The sequence below is a fragment of the Schistocerca nitens genome, chromosome 3 (assembly GCF_023898315.1).
Source record: "Schistocerca nitens isolate TAMUIC-IGC-003100 chromosome 3, iqSchNite1.1, whole genome shotgun sequence".
NCBI classification, from domain to species: Eukaryota; Metazoa; Arthropoda; class Insecta; order Orthoptera; family Acrididae; genus Schistocerca; species Schistocerca nitens.
The window spans coordinates 579,351,456-579,374,671 of record NC_064616.1 but is presented as its reverse complement, the minus strand read 5'-3'; the positions used below and the strand labels follow the sequence as shown (position 1 = coordinate 579,374,671).

Sequence of the window (23,216 nt, the reverse complement as noted above, 5' to 3'; positions counted from 1 at the left end):
CGAAAGGCAAAGGTCCCGTGTTCGAGTCTCGGTACGGCATACAGTTTTAATCTGCCAGGCAGCCCATAATTGGCTCTCCCCAAGTTTCATCTCTACTCACATGAACTGCTAGCAATGAAGATAACATTTTGACACAGACAACGAGCTGCAGGCCAGCGTAGAGAATTGGTGTAAAGCACAGGCAGCTGCCTTCTATGATGAGGTTACTGGAAAATTGTTGCAACGCTACGACAAATGTCGTCGGAACGGCGACTATTTAGAGAAGTAGGTGGAAGGTGTAACTAACTGTTGCAAATAGAAGATTTCTGATTTTCACAGTGATTTCTATTCTGTTACCGATCGCACCTTACTTTCCTTTTTTTTTTCTTTATTGATTTTCGATTCCCCCCCCCCCCCCCCCCGCCTGGGGAGGGGCAGGCTGACAGCAGCTTAATACGCTGCTCTACAGCCGAGAGAAAGTTAAACAAAACAATGGTGAGATAACAAACAATACAAAAAAGCGATAAAATGGTGACTTTGTTAATAACAGTAAAATGGCGGAAAGTTGCTGCACTTAAAATACAAACATGGCTTTGACAATGCAGATGAAGACACACAGGAAGGAGACATGCACAATTAAAAAAACACGGCGACAATCTGGTTTCTGTTCGCACGAGATAAAAATACAACTAGCGACAGTATGGTGGATGTTCGCAACACTGACAGGGAATGCACAACACTGAACACTCAGTTATAACAGCGCTATACAGGTGGCACAGCGGCAGATGGGGAGGGGGGGGGGGGGTCCTGGACCTATGAGGGGGAAAAAGGGGGAGGAGGATAGGAAGAAAAAAGGGAAGCCGATGGAGGGAGGGGACATAGAAAAGTGGGGGTGGGCGGACGCGAGAAGGAGGGGGAAAGGCAGTGGAGGGGAGAGCAAGAAGGACTCAGGGGACAGAAGGGAGGGAGAGAGAGGGTAGGTGGGGAAAAAACAGGCTGGAAGGGGGGAAGGGGGAGCCCGGGGAAGGACAGAGGAAGGGAGGGGGAGGTGAGGATCAGAGTTGATAGGAGGGATAAATGGAGGAAGAGTGGGCATCATCCGGGAGGAGGAGTCGACGGAAGCTACCTTGGGAAAGGAGATGAAGGGTGTAGAGGTGAAGGGGAGCGGGGACACAACGGTGAAGGCGCGGCAGAGGGCGGGGGTTGGAGAGGAGGGGAGCAACTAGGGGATGAGGGGGATCAAGGTGGCGGGAGGTGTAGAGGATGCGGATATGTTTGAGGAAGAGGAGCAGATGGAAGAAAGGAATCAGGTCGTAGAGGATCCGCGTGGGGGACGGGAAGCATATACGGAAGGCTTTACTTCCCGAATAGCCCTCGTATAAACGTGTGGGGTTGCTGCACACATGCCATCCGAGAAAAACTACTGCAGGCACACACGAACGTCAGTGCAGGCGGTTTATTACGAGGGCTTGCTGAAAAGTAATTCTGGCGAATTTCTTCATTTGAAAACTCGCAAAGTTTTTTAAATAAAGGAAACGTAATTAACATTCTATATCTTTAGTCTTGACGTTTACATATTTGCAGCTCTCTGCCGCTAGAGGGCACCGAATTGTAGCGTTCAACATGGCGGTGTGTAACGTAACTATGTCGGTGCATGAGGAATGACGTGTTGTAATCGAGTTTCGATTTCAAAGAGTTCGTCCATACATAGAGTACTCTCTCCTCTAGCACGAAAATGCCAGACTACACACGGGCCCTGCGACATCTGCAACAATCCGACGCCTTGGGTTCACTGTCATCAATCATCCTACATACAGTCCTGACTTGGCTCCATCCGATTTTCATCTGTTTCTAAAACTTCAAGAACATCTTCAACGACTACACTTTGATAAGGATGAAGCAGTGCAAGCAGTGGTGAAGTAGTGGCTCCGTCAACAAATTGAAACCTTCCACAGTCGCTTTATCAACAAACTGGTCTCTCGTTGGGAGAAACGTATTCGTCACCAGGGTGACTATGTTGAAAAATAAATATGTAGACATGAGGAATAAAGATGTAGAATATTAATGACATTTGTTTTAAGAGTTTTCACATAAGAAGTTCAGTGGCATTACTTTCCAACATGCCCTCGTACAAACAGTAAAATGTATCTTTTGGGCATGAAGTTTAAATTTATTGGAAGGGATTAGACTGTACCCATCTCTATGGTACCAGGTGATCATGTGGATAAACTGTAATCATCATTATAGAACTCCTAGAGATAACAAAAGCCGATTTCCGCTATGCTGAACATAAACGTAACATAGTGCATGAGAATCCAAAGTATAAAAGGCACATTTGTGATATCCTGAAGCTAGCCATAGTACTTCCAATATACCTTCTCTCCGGTTTTTAGTGTATTCCGTTTCTGTTCTATATATGTAATAAACTGGACCCACCATTTAAGTAATAATACCTTACGGAAAGATGTGATCATATTTGGTTATGTTCTTCTTAAACGCGACATCCACTTTCTTCGTATATGAACAGGGGCTCCTTAATGTTATAATTCCCAGATAACGTTTATGTCGGATGAGTTTATGGTATAGCTAACGTTTCCTGCTGAAAGAGGACACTGGATTATACCATGACGAAAAGAAATGAATCCCATATTATAATTGTATTAAATTTAACAAAAAAATCATATGCTCCCTTTCCCACTGGTACTGTGAGAGATTAGTGCACATAGTGGTAGTACCTGTGGTGATGACGCGAATCTCTGATTCCGTCAACTTAGGGCTCTACTTCCTATCAACAATCTAGTTGATGTGCTGCCGCTATTAACGCTACAAGAAAGGAAAGAAGGTATACAGATAGTGTGGCTAACTTCATAATTACTTATAACATATAGGCCTGATAAAACTTTGGATTTTCATTTACTATGTTAGGTTTACTTTCAGAATAGCGAACATCGATTTTTGTATGCTATGTGAGATGTATAATGATGATTGCCCGGTATCTACATGATCTACTGATATCTTAGAGGTAAGCAGATCCTCTTCCCTTCCAATAAGTCTATGTATCATGATTAAAAGATACGCTTTACTGTTTGTAATAAACCTTCTGCGCCGACGTTCGTGTGAACCAGCAGTAGTAGTTGTCGGATGGCTGTGTGCGATATGCTCCATGTGTACATATTAGAAAGGACGCACTTTATTCATGAATTACCACGTATATAGAATTATTCGTATCCTTTACTAGGTCACATACATCGTTATGTAGATGAAATGGGGGTAGAACATTATAAATAACCTGTATAACCTGTTATGATTCTGCCCTATATTTGACGTGTTTTGCTCCGCGAATCAATACTTAACCATCCGAACTGTCTATTACATTTTCTGTGTAGCGTATAACATTTCCTTAAATGAAGTTGTGTCTAAATGTAAGTGGGGGCATGAGTTTGCGGTGTATTGTCGATGGCGAGTACAGGACGTACTGTATGTGCTCAGTTATAAGGGCGCCCACTCACGGATTGGCGTGTTATCCACCACATCTTCTGAACTCTCTTATCCCACTGACGCAAAATGGCTACAGCCGCTCTCCTAAGGCTGATATACTCCAATATGGTTTTACACCTTACTGAAAAAACTCTAACCATTGAGTGTGCTTTTCACTGCTCTTACCTATTGATACACCTGTGTCGCAGGTCTGATTATAATGCAATCATTATGAATATGACGAGCATAGTCACTGCCCATATATCTTGGCTCTTGTTAATGTTTTAACACTTTGCTGGTCACATATACACCAGAAAAATGGAATTGTTTTAGTTTAATGGAATTGATGTATGATCAGTTTTAAAAGTAACTACAGATAGTTCGAGACTACATTTTATACAGGTATGACAAAGATGTGTTTACTGTAGTCAGGGGGTTGCAGATGTGTAATGTAACAGCGAAATCCACTGCAAATCAAATACTAGCGATAAATGCAGCTGAAGTGTCATTCCCACTATAAAAAATAATGCGGTGTATGTTTAAGGGTGGCATTTCTATCTGTAAATAAAAATGGGAGTTGTGTGACAATTATTACAGTTACGCAGTTCAAAAATGGTTCAAATGGCTCTGAGCACTATGGGACTTAATATCTGAGATCATGAGTCCCCTAGAACTTAGAACGACTTAAACCTAACTGTCCTAAGGACATCACACACATCCATGCCCGAGGCAGGATTCGAACTTGCGACCGTAGCGGTCGCGCGGTTCCAGACTGAAGAGCCTAGAACCGCTCGGCCACACCGGCCGGCACGCAGTTAAAAAATTATCAACGTTGAATGCAGAATTTGATACATGATGAGGGCGTTTGTTACAAATTACCACCGATGGTAGTAATGGGAGCCACTAATAGCACAACTGAAATGTAAGTGGCTAGTAAATTTCTGTCGCCGAGAGAGGTGGCAGAGTGGCTCACATTCGATTGTAGCTTTCTTTCTGGTTTCTTTTAAACTGATTAAGGAGAATGTCGAGACGGTTCCTTTTAAAAGAACACTGTCGATTTCCTTTCGCATACTTGCCGTATCTAAACTTGTATTCATACAATGAACTTAAATTTATCCAGGACATGATCTTTGAAGTAAATCAGGCAGTTTACTAATAAATGAAAATGAAATTCATGGAAGTGTTAAATTCCTTTAAATTTGTTTCAGTGCACTAAATAGTGAGGGTGAAAGTCTAAACTTAGAAAGTAAGTACCGCAAAAATAGGAATATTAATTATTTAGGCGAAAGAAATTATTTCAATGCAGGATGTGGATAAAATTTCTACAGGACCGTTCCACATATTGCAAAGAGCACGACACTCTGGGGTCTGATACTGGAAGAAGCTATCAAGCTGGATTTAGGTCAGTCGCACACTTAATAGTGATCTTTCGGGGCAGGGCAACAAGACTCCGCCGTTGCCCTTACAGGGTTCCAGTTAAAGTGATTTTCCTGTGCCTTTCTAAAGAAGAGATTTAAGAACGATGAAGCCACAAAGGCAACTCCACTCGAATGGAACAAAAGGAGGAAAACTAGATTAGTGTCGCACTCGACGATAAGAAGTAAGACTTGGGTTTACCGTTTCGTCGACGACGAAGTCATTTAGAGACGGAGCAAATGTTCAGATTGGAAAGAATGGGGAAGGAAGTCGGCTGTGCCCTTTTCAAAGAAGTCAACCCGGAATTTGCCTTAACCGCTTTACGGAAACCACAAAAAATCTAAATCTGGATGGCCAAGTGGAGACTTGAAACGGCGACCTCCCGTACGAGAGTCCGGTGTCTTACCATATGACATCTCGTTCGGTCCCGATTATGGGATCGCTGCCAAGTTTCACATGGTTTCTGCCCATGAAACACCGTATAGGGTATGGGATTTAACCCAAACCTTGGCTCACGTCCGCATCTCGTGGTCGTGCGGTAGCGTTCTCGCTTCCCACGCCCGGGTTCCCGGGTTCGATTCCCGGCGGGGTCAGGGATTTTCTCTGCCTCGTGATGACTGGGTGTTGTGTGCTGTCCTTAGGTTAGTTAGGTTTAAGTAGTTCTAAGTTCTAGGGGACTGATGACCTCAGATGTTAAGTCCCATAGTGCTCAGAACCATTTGAACCTTGGCGCACAATATGATAACCAAAATCTCTACGCCACTATGACCCCTTACATCTCACCACACTAGCATACGCTCTAGTTCGAGGCTACTGAGCCGACTGGAAATAGCCGTTGTACGAGGGCGTGCTGAAAAGTAATGCCTCTGAATTTCTTGTGTGAAAACTCTTGAGACTTTTTCAATAAAACAGAGATTATTAAGATACTAAGTCTTTATTCTTCGTCCGCAGCTCGTGGTCGTGCGGTAGCGTTCTCGCTTCCCGCGCCCGGGTTCCCGGGTTCGATTCCCGGCGGGGTCAGGGATTTTCTCTGCCTCGTGATGACTGGGTGTTGTGTGATGTCCTTAGGTTATCTAGGTTTAAGTAGTTCTAAGTTCTAGGGGACTGATGACCATAGATGTTAAGTCCCATAGTGCTCAGAGCCTTTATTCTTCATTTCTATATTTATCTGCCCTCTGAAAGTAGAGGACTTAGAATTATAGCGTGTAACATGGCGGTGTGTAATTTAATTTAGTCAGTGCGTGAGAAACAGCGTGCTGTAATCGAGTTCGTCCACCAAGCAGCGCCCTCTTCTTCAGTATGACAATGCCAGACCACACACGAATGCTGCGATTTCTCCAACAATCCGACACCTTGGTTTCAATATCATCGATCATATTCCATACAGCCCCGACTTGGCCCCGTCCGATTTTCATCGGTTTCCAAAACTTAAAGAAAACGTTCGTGGACTTCTCTTTGACAGTGCTGAAGTGGTACAAGCAGAGGCGAGGCTGTGGCTCCTTCAACGAAGTCAAACATTCTACAGTGGCGGTATCAGCAAACTGGTCTATCAATGGGAGAAATGCGTTCATCGCCAGGGTGACTATGTTAAGAAAAAATACACTAACCAGGCAGAACATTACGACCACTTACCTAACAGCGGGCGCCTTTGGAGGACGACGGTTCAATCTCGCGTCCGGCCATCCTGATTTAGGTTTTCTGTGATTTCCCTAAATCTCTCCAGGCAAATGCCGGGATGGTTCCTTTCAAAGGGCACGACCGACTTCCTTCCCCGTCCTTCCCTAATCCGATGAGACCGATGACCTCGCTGTCTGGTCTCCTTTCCCAAAGAACCCCGCCTATTTTGGCACGGATCACAGCAGCGACGCATCGTGGCCTTGGTAGGTCACTGGAGGCAGGTGGCACCACATCTCCATACACAAGCCACCTAATTCCCGTCAATTCCTGGGAGGGGGGCGATGAGCTCTGACGCCACGTTCAGTCACATCCCAGATGTGTTCGATTGGGTTCAGATCTGGTGGGGGAGAGAGGGAGGGGGGGGGGGAAGCACATAAATTGGAACTTGTGTTCCTTGAATGCTGCATCACCTGGGCTTATGATATGACTCATTATCTTGTTAAAAAACATCACTGCTGCCGGGAAACATGATCGTCAAGAAGGCGTGTACGGGGTCTGCAACCAGTGTACGATACTCCTTGGCCGTCATGATACCTTGCACAAGTTCCACTGGACCCACTGATGATTACGTGAATGTTCCCCAGAGCATAATGGAGCCGCCGCCAGCTTGTCTCCATCCCGCCGCACAAGTGTCGAGGACCGTTCCGCTGGAAGACGACGGATTCGTGCCTTCTCATTGGCATGATGAAGGAGGTATCGGGATTCGTCAAACCATGCACCACTCTACCACTACTCCAACGTCCATTGCCAATAGTCACGTGTCCATTTCAGCCGTAGGTGCCGATGTCGTGGTGTTAACATTGGCACGTGCATTAGTCGTCGGCTGCGGAGGTAAGCCGTTAGGAGTGTTCGGTGCACTGTGTGTTCAGATACGCTTGTTCTCTGGCCAGCACGAAAGTCTGATGTTAATTCTGCCGTAGTTCGCCGCCTGTCCTGTTTTACCAGTATGCCCAGCCTGCAACATCCAACATCAGTAATGAGGGGTGGCCGCCCAACCCCACGACGCCTGGACGTGGTTTCACCTTGGTTTCGCCACGTGTTGAAGACGCTCCCTACAGCGCTCCTCGAACACACGACAAGTCGTGCAGTTTCCGAAATGCTCGTGCCGAGCCTCTGGGCCATCACAGTCAGCCCTCGGTCAAACTCAGATAGATCTCGACTTGCCATTTCTACACAAGGACACCACGCTCAGTGTTACTACACGCACAGTGCGTGTGTCTGACCAGCAGTCTTTCGCCGCCAGGTGACGCTGCTGTCGCCTGGGCGGGTTTATATCGATAGTAGGTAGGTGGTCATAATGTTCTGACTGATCAATGTATGTAGACATGAGGAATAAAGATGAAGAGTGTTACTAACGTTTGTTTTATTTAGAAAGTTTTAAGAGGTTTGCTTCCGTATCATGTCATTTCTGGAAACCCAGAATCTACTCTGTAGGAATCGACATGGATTCCGGAAACAGCGATCGTGTGAGACCCAACTCGCTTTATTTGATCATGAGACCCAGAAAATATTAGATACAGGCTCCCAGGTAGATGCCACTTTCCTTGACTTCCGGAAGGCGTTCGATACAGTTCCGCACTGTCGCCTGATATACAAAGTAAGAGCCTACGGAATATCTGACCAGCTGTATGGCTGGATTAAAAAGTTTTTAGCAAACAGAACACAGCATGATGTTCTCAATGGAGAGACGTCCACAGACGTTAAAGTAACCTCTGGCGTGCCACAGGGGAGTGTTTTGGGACCATTGCTTTTCACAATATATATAAATGACCTAGTAGATAGTGTCGGGAGTTCCATGCGGCTTTTCGCGGATGATGCTGTAGTTTACAGAGAAGTTGCAGCACTAGAAAGTTGCAGCGAAATGCAGGAAGATCTGCAGCGGATAGGCACTTGGTGCAGGGAGTGGCAACTGACCCTTAACATAGACAAAGGTAACGTATTGCGAATACATAGAAAGAAGGATCCTTAATTGTATGGTTATATGATAGCGTAGCAGTTACACTCGTAGCAGTTAGTTCTGAAAAATATCTGGGAGTATGCGTACGGAACAATTTGAAGTGGAATGATCATATAAAATTAATTGTTGGTAAGGCGGGTGCCAGGTTGAGATTCATTGGGAGAGTCCTTAGAAAATGTAGTCCATCAACAAAGGAGGTGGCTTACAAAACACTCGGTCGACCTATATTGAGTATTGTTCATCAGTGTGGGATCCGTACCAGGTCGGGTTGACAGACGAGATAGAGAAGATCCAAAGAAGACGGGCACGTTTCGTCACAGGGTTATTTGGTAAGCGTAATAGCGTTACGGCGATGTTTAGCAAACTCAAGTGGCAGACTCTGCAAGAGAGGCGCTCTGCATCGCGGTGTAGCTTGCTGTCCAGGTTTCAAGAGGTTGCGTTTTTGGATGAGGTATCGAATATATTGCTTCCCCCTACTTATACCTCCCGAGGATTTCACGAATGTAGAATGAGAGAGATTCGTTCTTCCCGCGAACCATACGCGACTGGAACAGGAAAGGGAGGTAATGACAGTAGCACGTGAAGTGCCCTGCGCTATACACTGTTGGGTGGCTTGCGGAGTGTAAATGTAGATGTAAATAATTCGGATGCATTACTTTCCCGCTCGCCCTCGTAGGTATTGTAAAACGCTACAGTAAAAGGCTATAAGTACACTAGGACAGTTCACTTTGGTTTGAGGTCTGCTGGTTAACTTATTTATGAGCCAGTGTTCTGTCTTTGTAGCTCGCATTGTGTTGTTCCCTGACAACGTGAAGTGAGAAGCGGGACGGAATGATTGAGAAGGTGTGTCAGAAATGGTCCATTGGTGGGACGACATGAACAGTAGCATTAATTATTTGATCAGTACAATAGGTAGCCCCATTTGATGTATCACTGTTGTGAGGATACCTTACAGGTGAGGTAATGGATTGGTGTTTCGCATTAGTGCGTTACGTAGCAGCCTCTAGCCTGTAACAGCGGACCCTCGTTGGCAGCAGTCACGCTCTGTTTACAGCGGAATCTTCTCTAATTATCGGGCGACCGTGAATTGACAACGTCATTCGAAACCCGTTCTTTCAAACTTCTGTCCTGTGCCTGGCTTCCGCTACACCATGTCCGAATTCTAAGAGAAGCAGTTCAAATGTGATTCAAAATATATTTATTCAGAAATTCGACAGTATGATAAACATAGCATCCTTTTTGGTCTTTACCGTAAATATATTTTACTGTTTTAGGTGACTCACAAGATTTAAGGAAAAAGAATCTAGCAATGCAACATATTTTTGTTTGTCATCAGTGTTCTGGCTGGTTGGATGCGACCCACGAAGAAATCCTCTCGCATGCCAACCTATTCACTTACCAGAAGCAGTAACACACAAAGTCGTAAATTATTTGTAGGGCATTGTAATATGTCTGTCTTCCCCAACAGATTTTTTTTTTCCATCGACAGCTTCCTCTTATCATGGAAGCTAGACGCTGATGTGCCAGAACATGTTCCTATCAACCATTCCCCCTTCTTGTCAGTTTCTGAATATATTCCTTTTCGAGCCGATTTTTCCTATAACCTCCTCATTTATTGTCTTATCAATCTACCTAATTTTCAACATCCTTGTATAGCACCACATCTCGAACGCAAATAAAATGAAGATCCAAAGAAACTGGTACATCTGACTAATATCGGGTAAAGCTCCCGCGAGCACGCAGAAGTGCGGCAACAGGACGTGGCATGGACTCGACTAATTTCTGACGTAGTGCTAGAGGGAACTGACACCATGAAACCTCCAGGGCTGTCCATAAATCCTTAAGAGTATGTTAGGGTGGAGATCTCTTCTGAACAGTACGTTGCAAAGCATCCCAGATATGCTCAATAATATTCGTGTCTGGGGAGTTTGCTGGCCAGCAGAAGTGTTTAAACTCAGAAGGGTGTTCCTGGAGTCACTCTGTAGCAATTCTGGACGTGTGAGGTGTCGCATTGTCCTGCTGGAATTGCCCAAGTCCGTCGGAATGCACAATGGACATGAACGGGTGCAGGTGATCAGACAGGATGCTTACGTACGTGTCACCTGTCAGAGTCGTATCTAGACGTATCAGGGGTCCCATATCACTCCAACTGCTCACGCCCCCCACCATTACAGAGCCTCCACCAGCTTGAACAGTCTCCATACCCGTACACGTCCATCTGCTCGATACTCGTCCTACCAGGCAACATGCTTCCAGTCATCAACAGTCCAATGTCGGTGTTGACGGGCCCAGGCGAGGCGTAAAGCTTTATGTTGTGCAGTCATCAAGGGTACACGAGTGGGCCTTCGGCTCCGAAAGCCCATATCAATGACGTTTCGTTGAATGGTTCGCACGCTGACACTTGTCGATGGCCGAGCATTGCAATCTGCAACAATTTTCGGAAAGGTTGCACTTCTATCACGTTGAACATTTCTCGTCAGTCATCGTTGATCCCATCATTGCAGGACATTTTTCCGGCAGTAGCGATGTCGGAGACTTGATTTTTTACTGGATTCCTGAAATTCACGCTACACTCGTGAAATGGTTGTACGAGAAAATCGCCACTTCATCGCTACCTCGTAGATGCTGTGTCCCATCGCTCGTGCACCGACTATAACACCACGTTCAAACTCACTTAAAATCTTGATAACCTGCCATTGTAGCAGCAGTAACCAATATAACAACTGCGCCAGACACTTCTAGTGTCATATAGGCACTACCGACAGCTGCGCCGTATTCCGCCTGTTTTCATATGTTTGTATTTGAATAAGCATGCCTATACCAGTTTCTTTGGCGCTTCAGCGTATAACAGACTAAATTGTTTCTATTAAGTGCAGAATGGTAATTTGTAATATTTTCTACACTATCGTCAGGTCAGTTAATTCCTCAAAATTTCGGAAGAATTTAATGTAATTTGAGTTAAAACTGTAGCCTATTCTACAGTGGATAATGCAAACGCTTCGTGAAAGTGTACATACAGTGTCGCAGTATGTGAAGTGCAGTACTTTGGAATAACCTTAATTGAATACTCCCAAACGAAGCAGGATTGTATTATTATATCAGAAAATGAAGGATACACGTCTCTTCCAATGGTTCAAATGGCTCTGAGCACTATGAGACTTAACATCTGAGGTCATCAGTTCCCTAGAACTTAGAACTACTTAAACCTAACTAACCTAAGGACATCACACACATCCATGCCCGAGGCAGGATTCGAACCTGCGACCGTAGCAGTCGCGCGGTTCCGGACTGAAGCGCCTAAGTCCGCAGCTCGTGGTCGTGCGGTAGCGTTCTCGCTTCCCGCGCCCGGGTTCCCGGGTTCGATTCCCGGCGGGGTCAGGGATTTTCTCTGCCTCGTGATGACTGGGTGTTGTGTGATGTCCTTAGGTTAGTTAGGTTTAAGTAGTTCTAAGGTCTAGGGGACTGATGACCTTAGATGTTAAGTCCCATAGTGCTCAGTGCCATTTTTTTGAAGCGCCTAGAACCGCTCGGCCATCGGGGCCGGCCACGTCTCTTCACGGAAGCATCATATTAGCTGTGTGTGATAGTGCCTGTGATTGCGAAAACAAACCAGAAACAAGTAAATATACCTAATTCTTTCTTATGCGCTTTAACTTGCTCACATCGTTGTTAGGAAATGGGAACGAGGTATTTGAGCTTGATACAGTAGAGGAAAGAGACACGCAAAGTCAGTTCCAAAATAACAGATTCGAAAAAAATGACATTTCACGCTGCACTAAATGACCATACATTAGCAACCATCGCCAATTGGGATATGTGACTGACATTGATTGATGAACCTTCTCCAAGTGTGGAGAGTACTGAAAGCCTCGGATGTTGAAATATGTTGGTTTTGAGACTTCCCCAGGAATGAAAAATTCAAATTTCATACGCTGTTAGCTTTATTTCTCCTGTGAAATGAAACAAACATTGCGTCGAATATAGCATAATCATTTCCGATACTTGCAATAAGTATTCGAGCGTACAGCTTTTTAGCTAAGATTATGAGTCCCAATATACACTTTGAGGATTTTTTGAACACCTGCTTCTATCTGGAACTATAGCGTTTGCTTGCTATGGGAATAATCCAATAAAATAATGAACTGCTCTTTCCCTCACCAAACGGGAGAAAATACGACAGTATTTACCTACACTGTCGCTGTACGTGAACTGCAGTACTTTGAAATAGCAATTTACATTTGTAACACTTTACGAATTCGTAACAATTAACTAACAGTTCTAAACGCTGCTCTTGTAGATCACGATGTGAACCAACTGTGGAAGGAGACACACGTATTTTACAAATTAACATGTGGTGATATGTATTTCATTGGTCTCTCAGTGGAGAGCACTAGAAACCGTGAGAGGCCGCAAACCTACGCCTGTATGGTGGCGCTGTAATCGGGAATAATGGGTTCGAATATTGGTGTTGGAAGAATTTTTCACCGTCAGTGTTTGGTCAACATGAGGACGAGAGTTAGTGGTGTAAAATTTCTTATTATCAGATTTTGCGCCAATATCGTGGATCGAATTCGCAGTCTCTCCGCTGTGCCTCAGGAAGTGAGAACATCAGACTCTTTTGATTGGGATCCCTCCTCTAAATACCGACGTTAAACTCAGAGGTCCCCATGGTGCTATTATAAAGGCGGTGCGCATGTGACAGCACCGGTTTCATCCCTTTCTGTCTCTATAATCAGCAACAACCTCACAAACACGACACAATACTCCTATATGCACCCAAACTCACACACACACACACACACACACACACACACACACACCATAGACACAACAAAAGCGCTTCGCGAAGAAATGTGTTCAGTGGGTGTGAATAAATAAAGCCTTCCTAGTTTAGGCTGCCGAATCCCAAAATTACATATTTATTGAAAATAGTTACTACACATTTATTGAAAATCATTACCACATTAGTTAATTGGTTATATAAGTAAGAGTACTGCAGAGTCACAGTTTTTATCAGTATCAGCGAAGAGATATGGAAGACTGGAATATACTGTTTTACATATTTGTTCCCGTTGCACAAAAACAATACGTTTATGGACAGGGTTTCCTGTTCAAAGCGATTTCTATTCAGCTCGCACTAGAAGCGTTCAACAACGCGTGTGTTCGCACTACTGTAATAAGCCGACTTAAAGTGCTGTGCGATAAATAATTTTTCTGGCGAGGAAAATATGTAAGAAAGACCAGGAATCTCAGATTCTGTAGAGCCCGTTTCTTACATTGTATACAAAAGAACTGAGAAGGAAATATTTGTTAAATAAATGTATTTCTAAGTGTCGTATCACGTAAAAGATTATACGTCTGTGCATAGTGAAGAAACCGCCTTCGTCATGTAGTGTATTGAATGACTTCAGACGTACTCGCTGTGTGAATTAAAAACAGGATGGTAGGTATTGGTGGCAACGCACTGCTGTTTACACCAGAGTTAGATTCGTAGTGCCAGTTGCACACATCCTTTTATAAGCACGTTTGTTTCCCGGCTTAGACCACGACGTTCCGTATTTCTCTGCTCCCTCTGCTTTTCTCATAGCGTCGGAAATCGAAATCGGGTAGAAACAAGGATGCCTTGCCAGCTCATCTTCATCCTAAAAGACTTCAGGTTTAGCACTGAGTACTTCGGAGTCCAACAGTCCGTGTGTTGGTGGAGCACATCAGTGCATCTGTGATACGACTTTAAAATAAAGTATGTGATTAAAATACAAGTATTGTGGTTTTACAAATACCGGCGAAAAGTTGAAATAATCTCGACTTGTCACAGAGAAGGAATTGATATCAACCAAAATTTATTGTTTTATGCTGTAACACGTTGAACAATGGCGTCAGTTGAGTATTAACGTGATCTGCAGAATAATTTTGTTTATACGACTTTTTAACTGGTGAAACTAGAATGCTGCATCGTCATAAAATTCTATGTTTTGGCCAGTTCATGACCAATAGAAATTCGTCCAAAGCTGATGAAAATTTATAGGTACACTGATTCTTCATTCTAGACACTTAAGAAATGGGTGGCAGATCCAAACGTGTCTGAACTTTCCTAGGAGATGCATGTGGCCAACGTTGAGAAACTGCAGTCACAAATGAAAACACCGAGGAACTGAACAACAAGGTGTTAGACAATTGGTTATTAAGCGCCTAATAAAAAGCTGATACCATTCACACAAGAAGAAAGGATAAAGAACATTTTACTTGAATTAACTATGAGAAAAGTTTGGTGTCTCGTTTACCGAGAGCTGACAAAAGACAAAAAGCAAAAATGAATCTCTTAGCAATGTTTCTATTGCTTTAAAAATAAAACCATTGATTTTGTTCTCAGATTTCTTAACTGTAGGGCAGGCACGGATCTACCACTCCCTGCTAGGAACTAATTAGCAGTCAAAGAGGTGGGCGGAAATCAGCGCCGTTGCAGCAAACAACAACGAATTTGGCAGGAAAGAAATGCATAATGGGTCTTATGACTGATTCCCGTTCAAAGGATCATACAGCCGCAGATGTCTATTTGTCAGATCTCTAACTATCAGTCTTCAGGGATGGAATCAACTCACTGAAAAATGTTCAACAAAGTGTATTGAACAAAAAAATGGGCTATGTCGAGAAATAAAGCGATTTTTTTTAGACTCGAAACCATAGTCTCTTCCTTAAACAGCAAGAACTCTTCACCTTGTCATCACAGAAAAGGCTTTCGACCCAAGCCAGATACTGTCCATTAGAAACATAGACTTCGATGGACTTGGTTAAATATATAGGTGTCACGATCGATATAATGTTAACTCTGCGATCGCACGTTAATAGTGCGATCAAACAAAGATTGCTGCCTTTTCAACCAACTGTACCTACTCTAAAATCAGCACAAAGTCAAACAACTGAAAACTCTTCATTTGGCGTATCATGATACTGCCAGCTGTATCATAGTTCGGAACCGGGTTCAGTGGCATCTGACTGCTACTTGAAAAACCTGAAACCACTGGAGAACAAAGCCGTTTGTGCAAAGCCAGTGCTGGCCAGTACACGCTCAGCTTACATATTTGGCAGCACTTAGGCTAATCATTAGTCTGCCAGTTCGTGGAGGACAAATCTATAAAATTTTATGCAAAAGCAATAATTTCTCCTCTAGACCTTATTAGATCAAATGTGGCTTTGAGAGACTTTTAATACACATACACATACCCACGAGAAAGACAGACACTCTAATACGCATACTCATTTAAACTATTAATATTCGAAACACCTATTTCACTGTCAAGTCAGAAGGGGTTAACACCAAGTGGAACTTCTATATAACCCTGCGTCCCAGACAGTCTCTCTCCTTAGGACTTGACCGTTTAATAGCAATTCAGGACATTGATGATCTGATACTTAGCGACCAAATCTAGTTTATCTCTTTCTCAGATCTGAATTATGCTAACATAATCCGAAACAAACCAGTTTTATTTTCCACTCCAGAGATAACTCTTACAGGCTACTAATGTTTTTCTTACGAAATATTTATGTACTCCGCCATTTCAATCCATAAAAGTGATCTAATAACACATTTTGATTAATGTTGTCTTTCTAGAAAATGGGTTAATAAATGCTACAGAAATAAAAATTTTGGAACTTCAGTTAGTGCATGCATTTTTTTAAACCGTGTACCAGTGAAGTCAATCGAAGTTAAATGGTTAAAATGTGCAGCAATAATGGAGACTACTATTTCACAGAAATTGGCACCTCATGTTTTATTTTATTTTATTTGACACCGCATTGGGAACCACAGGAGTTATGTCTCACTTTGGGTTCCATTCTCGCTCCGAGGACCAATTTAAACTGAGAAGGCAGCGTCAAATCATCTCCACTGAAATATGGCCCACGATGACAGTAACACATTCTCTCTTGCTCCTCTCGACACGAAAATTAGTAAGAAAAATTAATATTTATAGCAGACTCTTTAAATAAAAATGCACATACAGTGTAGCATCTCCGGCAAGTACGATGATCCACGAAGAGTTGTCGGTGATATACAAAGAAAGCTAAACAACGTACATTTGTCTTTTCTATAACGAAAAAGTACAGCAAGTTAGTTTACTCACCCTTAGCCCCATTGGACTGTATGAATAATCTACGGGTTGGCAACGGAAGCTGTAGTGACCCGCCCATCCACTCTGCAGGTACTGAAACATACAGATACATGAAAGCAATTTAACAGATTGGGTGAGTTTTAGTAACACACACTACAGTAAACAGAAGTATTATGCTACAAAGAATAAATATTCTAATAACACAACATTTTATACAAGATCTATTGAACGGGCTGTGCGTATTGCCAACGGACTAGTACAGTAAGAAACGAAGATTTTCGCTATTTATCTGGAAAGCAACGCACAAGTGGCAAACAGAACACGATAAACACCAAAATCATTGCTTTTCTGTTGTGTTTAATCCACAATTTAATTGCACTGACTGCACATCCATTACACTATGATTTAACAGGTGGGACGGGGCTGTTACTGGGCGAGTTACTGCAATGAATGGAATCTTATTTCTCAGAAATTGTGGGTTGCTACCCCAGCCAGGCAGCTATCTATCCCCATCAGTACGGATGTGTGTTACGACGATTTCTTGTGCAGGATCATGGCCTATACATTCCGTCATTGCTCTCTACCTGAGCTAATAGTCCCTCAGCAATGACCTCCGCATCTACAGTATGCTAAATATACCTTAACTACCAGAAAGCTGAATATAATCTGCTCTACAACCAGGGTTGCTCATCTTTTTGTGCTCCTACATAAATGTGAAGATTATATCCTCAAGTATGAAAAAGACCTTAGGGTCACATATAGTTAGTCTGATTTCCTTAAGTGCACAAATGGTCATATATGTCAGTATGAGCATTAAGTTGTTATTGTTCTTCTTCTTCTTCTTCTTCAGTTCGAAGAATAATTTGATGTAGCCCTCCATGCAACTCTATAAAATGGAAGTCTCAGACCCTGAATAACTATTGTAACCTACATCCAATCGAATCTCTTCACTGCAGTCAAGCCTTGGTCCGCCTCTACGTTGTTTGCTCTAAACACTGACTGTTTCTATATTGACTATTAATTGGTAACTGAAAATGTGGCCTGTCAACCTGTCCTTTTTTTTTTTTTTTTTTTAGCTTTTCTCCCCGATTCAACCCATGTAAGCAGTGTGTTTCTCCTAAGAGTCTTCAGGCGCATTTTCTCTGGTCTTTTGGCAGATATTTGCAATTTAGCTTTCGCAACGTGTAGCTGTAGCCAGACCAAACATAAACACAGCTCATCAAGTCTTTCATGCAACGCCCAGTGTCGACGTGAAGCATCGGTTTGTTTCTCGTTACGATCAACATGATTTCAAAGCGGAATTTAACGTGCCCATTGGATTGAGGGGTCCCAAATTACCCTAGGTCGATATTTGTTTTAAACAATTTTAATCGTAACGGGAAATAAACAAACGGTTTCTGTCAGCACTGGGCGTCGCTTTATAGATTTGATGAGTAGCATTTGTTTAGGCTGACTCCAGCAACATATTGCAAAAACGAAATTGCAAATACCTGCCGAAACACCAGAGAAATTGCTCCTGACGGCCTATAGGAGATAAAACCTATATAAGCATGCATGTGTATAATCTATACGTAATGATAGCACGGAAATTCAGACAGACTTATTTTTATTTACACATATAAAAAGTGGCAGAGGAGATGATAGCTTACACCATCTTTAATTGGAACTATGAAGCGGATGTTAGCAACCACCCAACAAGCCAAGTTTTGAGTCCTGCTTCCGGCGACTGCGCGACCCTCACATTTTGTAGTGTATCAGACTGTAACATCAGTTTCTCTCGAGATTTCGGCATCTCTTTTTACACACGGAGATATATAAAATATTTTAACACAGTTACTGAATGAAGTTCATCTGTCAATACTTTTGGTCGCCTTTAGGTACGGTGCTTCACTGTCTAACACTGCTTAATTTGAAGCATCGGTCTGCTTAATTTGAAGCATCGGTCACTGATCTTAGTAATCTTTTGATTACCTTCTGGCATGTTTCATTGGAGAAACATAAAAAAAATACTATTTTGTCAAAATATTGCGCCAGACGCTACTCATTATCTGATGCTTCATATCACTTTCCTTGGAAAAATAACAAAAAATCAAGAACAGAAAATTATTATAACAGCTGTACCTGACAAACAGACGTGCAAATAGAACATGTCGTAGGATGGGTGTGAAGCTTCAGATCCGTGGACTCCTCTTTAAGCACGTTTCACTTAAAACCCGTTGCTCTGTACCTAATGAAAATTGTGATAGCGATTTCATCGTGCTTTCAAATATAATTACACACTGCATCAAACATTAAGAAACAGGAAGAGAAGATTGCTCTGACTGACGTCGATGGCATAATGGTACGAAAGGACTGATGCTGGAAACAGGTTAGCGTACTAGCCGTTGTAGGCTCCCTCATCACAGCTACTGAACAAAACGCTCGTGGCTTGCGCTAGTGAGCAAAAACAGTCAAAACTGCTGATAGCCAACATTTGTCAGACTGACTGCAGTGGCTCGTAATTACAAAATCTGTTGCAAATCACAGACGACCAAATTTCCTTGAGTAGTCCAACAGTCAAGCCAAATCAAGGTATGCAAATGCTGACAACACTATTGACCGATCAGTATCCGGCGGTATGGTTCTCTGACGTCTTCATATTGGTGGCCTGCACGCTAGGAAACCTGGAGTCTGTTGTTTACGGCTGATTCAGATTCGCGTAACAGAGGTTACTTTGGATTAGAATATCAGCGGGTCTTAATGCGAACTAATTTTAAGGACACCAGAGGCGAGCTATCACATATTTAATATGAGAGGACATTAACATGGCACGTTTCTGTGAGATTCGACTGGACTCAGTGTATTGGAGCCTGAGACTGTACCACCCACACGTACAAAAGGACAAATCGTTCCAGATGGTGGTTATTCCTGTGCACATCAATCGTGTACAGTCGGCTAATATTTCCAGAGACCAATATGCTAAAGAAATTCAGAACTTAATGGCTCCTTTACTTACAGGTCGAGGAACGGAGAACGATAGAATGTTGAGGAATGGAGAAGATAGAAGATAGGTACCGTAATTTATGCAGACAGCCTAACTTTACCTGTAGCTGCTTAGGGAACCGCGGGAAACCTACATCTGGACGGAAGGGCGTAGATTAGAACGCAGCTTCTTCTTCGAGTCCAGTGCCGAAACCAGTGCGCCACCTTACTGAGTCACTTCAAATAAAGTCTGTACCGACCATAAAAGTATGCCGACCTTACAACGTTGAGTCTCTCAGTCGAACTTTTATTTCCCTAGATCTCGATCGACACCCTGAAGAAAGTTAAAATCGCCCATGAAGACGAACAAAATTTATACGTAACAATCCAGTTTACTTCTTCTGCTTGGGTTGAGCATACTCCTGGAAAGGAAGATTTGCATAGTTCACTTGATTTGGATAATCCCGGGAGACTGACCAACTGCGTAATTGGAAAGGATTTCCGCTGATGCCGACACTAGAGACATGGGACTTGTTCATAAGTGTATCATTTACGTGATGATGAACACATGTAGAATGTTGCGTTTGTATTATTGATAGCGAAGGGAGAGGGTGAAACTCCTGGTTAGTACATCAGCTACCCTCCGGAATAGCAATAAGGGTGCCTTCGAGTTTGACGTTCTTATACATCGGGTGGATCACTAGCAACAGTGTTATACGTCGGCACTCTACGAGAAGTTTAGGCTTTAACTTAGGGCGCTGCCACACAGTCTAGTGACCAGAATCACTGCACCAACGCCTCCCTCCTCTCTTAGCGACAAAACACCAGTCTGGAAGTTTCTCCCACTACCTGTACTTCAACTGGCTATCTCAAGGTCCAGTGCTAAAGCTATAACATATGCCAAAGACTTCTGCAACTGAGGCAGATGTCATATTCACACAAGAGCATGAACAGTTATTTTTATGTTATTTTTGCAATGGTTTCATCAAAGATAGTGTTCGAAAATACATTTTCCTCTGAAAAATGCCGATTTTTAAAGTTTTTTCCAGTTCGTTGCACAAACATACTTCACGGTTGTCAAAATTTATCGTTGTGTTTGCTACTAAGAAACCATGATTGACACCACTTTCTGTATCCCATTTCCGGTCGCATACCTAGGATAATGGAATGTAGTCGAATTAAGTCGGGTGATGCTGAGGGAATTAGATTAGGAAATGAGACACTTAAAGTACTAAAGGAGTTTTGCTATTTGGGGACCAAAATAACTGATGATGGTCGAAGTAGAGAGCATATAAAATGTAGACTGACAATGGCAAGGAAATCGTTTCTGAAGAAGAGAAATTTGTTAACATCGAGTATAGATTTAAGTGTAAGGAAGTCGTTTCTGAAAGTATTTGTATGTAGTGTAGCCATGTATGGAAGTGAAACGTGAACGATAAATAGTTTAGACAAAAAGAGAATAGAAGCTTTCGAAATGTGGTGCTACAGAAGAATGCTGAAGATTAGATGGGTAGATCACATAACTAATGAGGAGGTATTGAATAGAATTGGGGAGAAGAGGAGCTTGTGGCACAACTTGACTAGAAGAAGGGATCGGTTGGTAGGACATGTTCTGAGACATCGAGGGATCTCCAATTTAATATTGGAGGGCAGCGTGGAGGGTAAAAATCGTAGAGGGAGACCAAGAGATGAATACACTAAGCAGATTCAGAAGGATGTAGGCTGCAGTAGGTACTGGGATATGAAGAAGCTTGCACACGATAGAGTAGCATGGAGAGCTGCATCAAACCAGTCCCAGGACTGAAGACCACAACAACAACAACCTAGGATATGTAAAATTAAATAAATTCATCTGGACTATTATCATTTACATAGTTATTTTCAGTCTGAAATTTCATACACTGAAATAAAAACACCAAAAATAATAAATGTAGAGTAATGAAGCATCCGTAATACATTTGTCTAGGCAACATATTTAAGTGATTAACTTTGTGGGATCAGTGGTTAATGTAAGAACGAGATAGGACATTGCAAATGTGAAATGGCGATACACTAATAAGCGGTGTAACCGCCAGAATGTTGAATGAAAGCCGTCAAACGTGCATGCGTTGTGTTGTACAGGTACCGGGTGTCAGATTGTGGGATGGAGTTCCATGCCTGCTGCACTTGGTAGGTCAGTACAAGGTCGGTTAATACTGGTTGTGAATGACGCTGGGGTTGTCCGATGATGTCCCATATGTGCTCGACTGGCAGATCTGGTGATCGAGCAGGCTAAGGCAGCATGTCGACACTTTGTAGAGCGTGCTGGGTTACAACAGCGGTATATGGGCGAGCGTTATCCTGTTGAAAAATACACCTTGGAATGCTGTTCATGAATGGCAGCAAAACAGGTCGAATCACCAGACTGACGTACAAATTTTCAGTCAGGGTGCGTGGGATAACCACGAGAGTGCTCCTGCTGTCATACGAAATCGCACCCCAGACGATAAATCCAGGTGTAGGTCCAGTGTGCCTACGCAGACAGTTTGGTTGCAACATTCAGTTGGCCTCCTCCTAACCAACACACGGCCATGACTGGCACCAAGGCAGAACCAGAAAACACAACAAACCTCCACCCTGCTCTCGAACGATCTCTCGCTTGACACCACTGGCTTGCGGTCAGAGGAATGCAGGTTACATGGCGTCTGGTTCAAGTTATCCTTGAAGTAACCGATTTGTAACATTTCGTTATGTAACTGTGGTGCCAACTGCTGCTCAGATTGCAGCTGTAGATGCAGCACGATGGGCCAGAGCCATACGCCGAACACGGTGGTCTTCCCTCTCGGTGGTGCCACGTGGCCGTCCGGAGTCAGGTCTTCTTGAGACCGTACATTCTCCTGACCACCGCCGCCCGCAATCATGTACAGTGGCTACATTCCTGCCAAGTGTTTCTGCGGTGTCACAATAGGAACATCCAGCTCTCGTAGCCCTATTACACAACCTCGTTCAAAGTCAGTGAGGTACTGATAATGGCGTCCTTGTCGTCTTAAAGGCAGTCTTGACTAACATCAATTTACCATGTCCAATCTCAAAGGTAACTAACGCTCACCACCGTTACAGCGTGTACGAACATTTAAAGCAAACTTGATTTTCGTCCTCACTGTGGGGCTACTATCGTCACTCATATGCGACTGGCTTGAAATTTGAATAGACATTATCTTTCAGATGTAGAAACACGCCTATCAACTTTCGTTTATGTCGCACAAATTCTTCTTGGTGTTGCGCATTTTTTCCGTCAGTGAATTTCAACGCTTATTGTCACGATTTTTGTTCCCAGAAATAGTTTTGAATACGATGTAGCTTTTTTATGATCTTATGTTACTGAAAAACAGATAAGGCATAGTAAAAATTTAGAAACAAAAATAACAATCCTTTAAATATGCGACACGGTGTTCATCAAGTCTTTTGCCTCTCTTGGTTCTTTTGAACATATATATTACTCTTTTATTAAGGTACACGACGTTTTTGCAACGTAATAGAGAATACAATATTCGGCTAATGCCAAGAGCTCTTATAGTGGACGCCCTTATCCGAGAGAAAGCGGAGGCACAGAGACAAAACCGAAACTAGGTAAGTGATTATTGCGCTCTTCATTGGATGGG

General features: G+C 43.1%; 1 protein-coding gene across 3 annotated transcripts in view; it reads right to left on the bottom strand.

The window, feature by feature from the left end:
• LOC126248489 (elongation of very long chain fatty acids protein AAEL008004-like) overlaps nucleotides 1–23,216 on the bottom strand; it is a 666,835-nt gene that overhangs the window by 154,872 nt on the left and 488,747 nt on the right. For all 3 annotated transcript variants that reach the window (XM_049949514.1, XM_049949516.1, XM_049949515.1), the window contains one exon: nucleotides 16,627–16,707. In XM_049949514.1, the coding sequence (XP_049805471.1) occupies nucleotides 16,627–16,707 (81 nt within the window). The remainder of the gene's footprint in view (nucleotides 1–16,626; nucleotides 16,708–23,216) is intronic.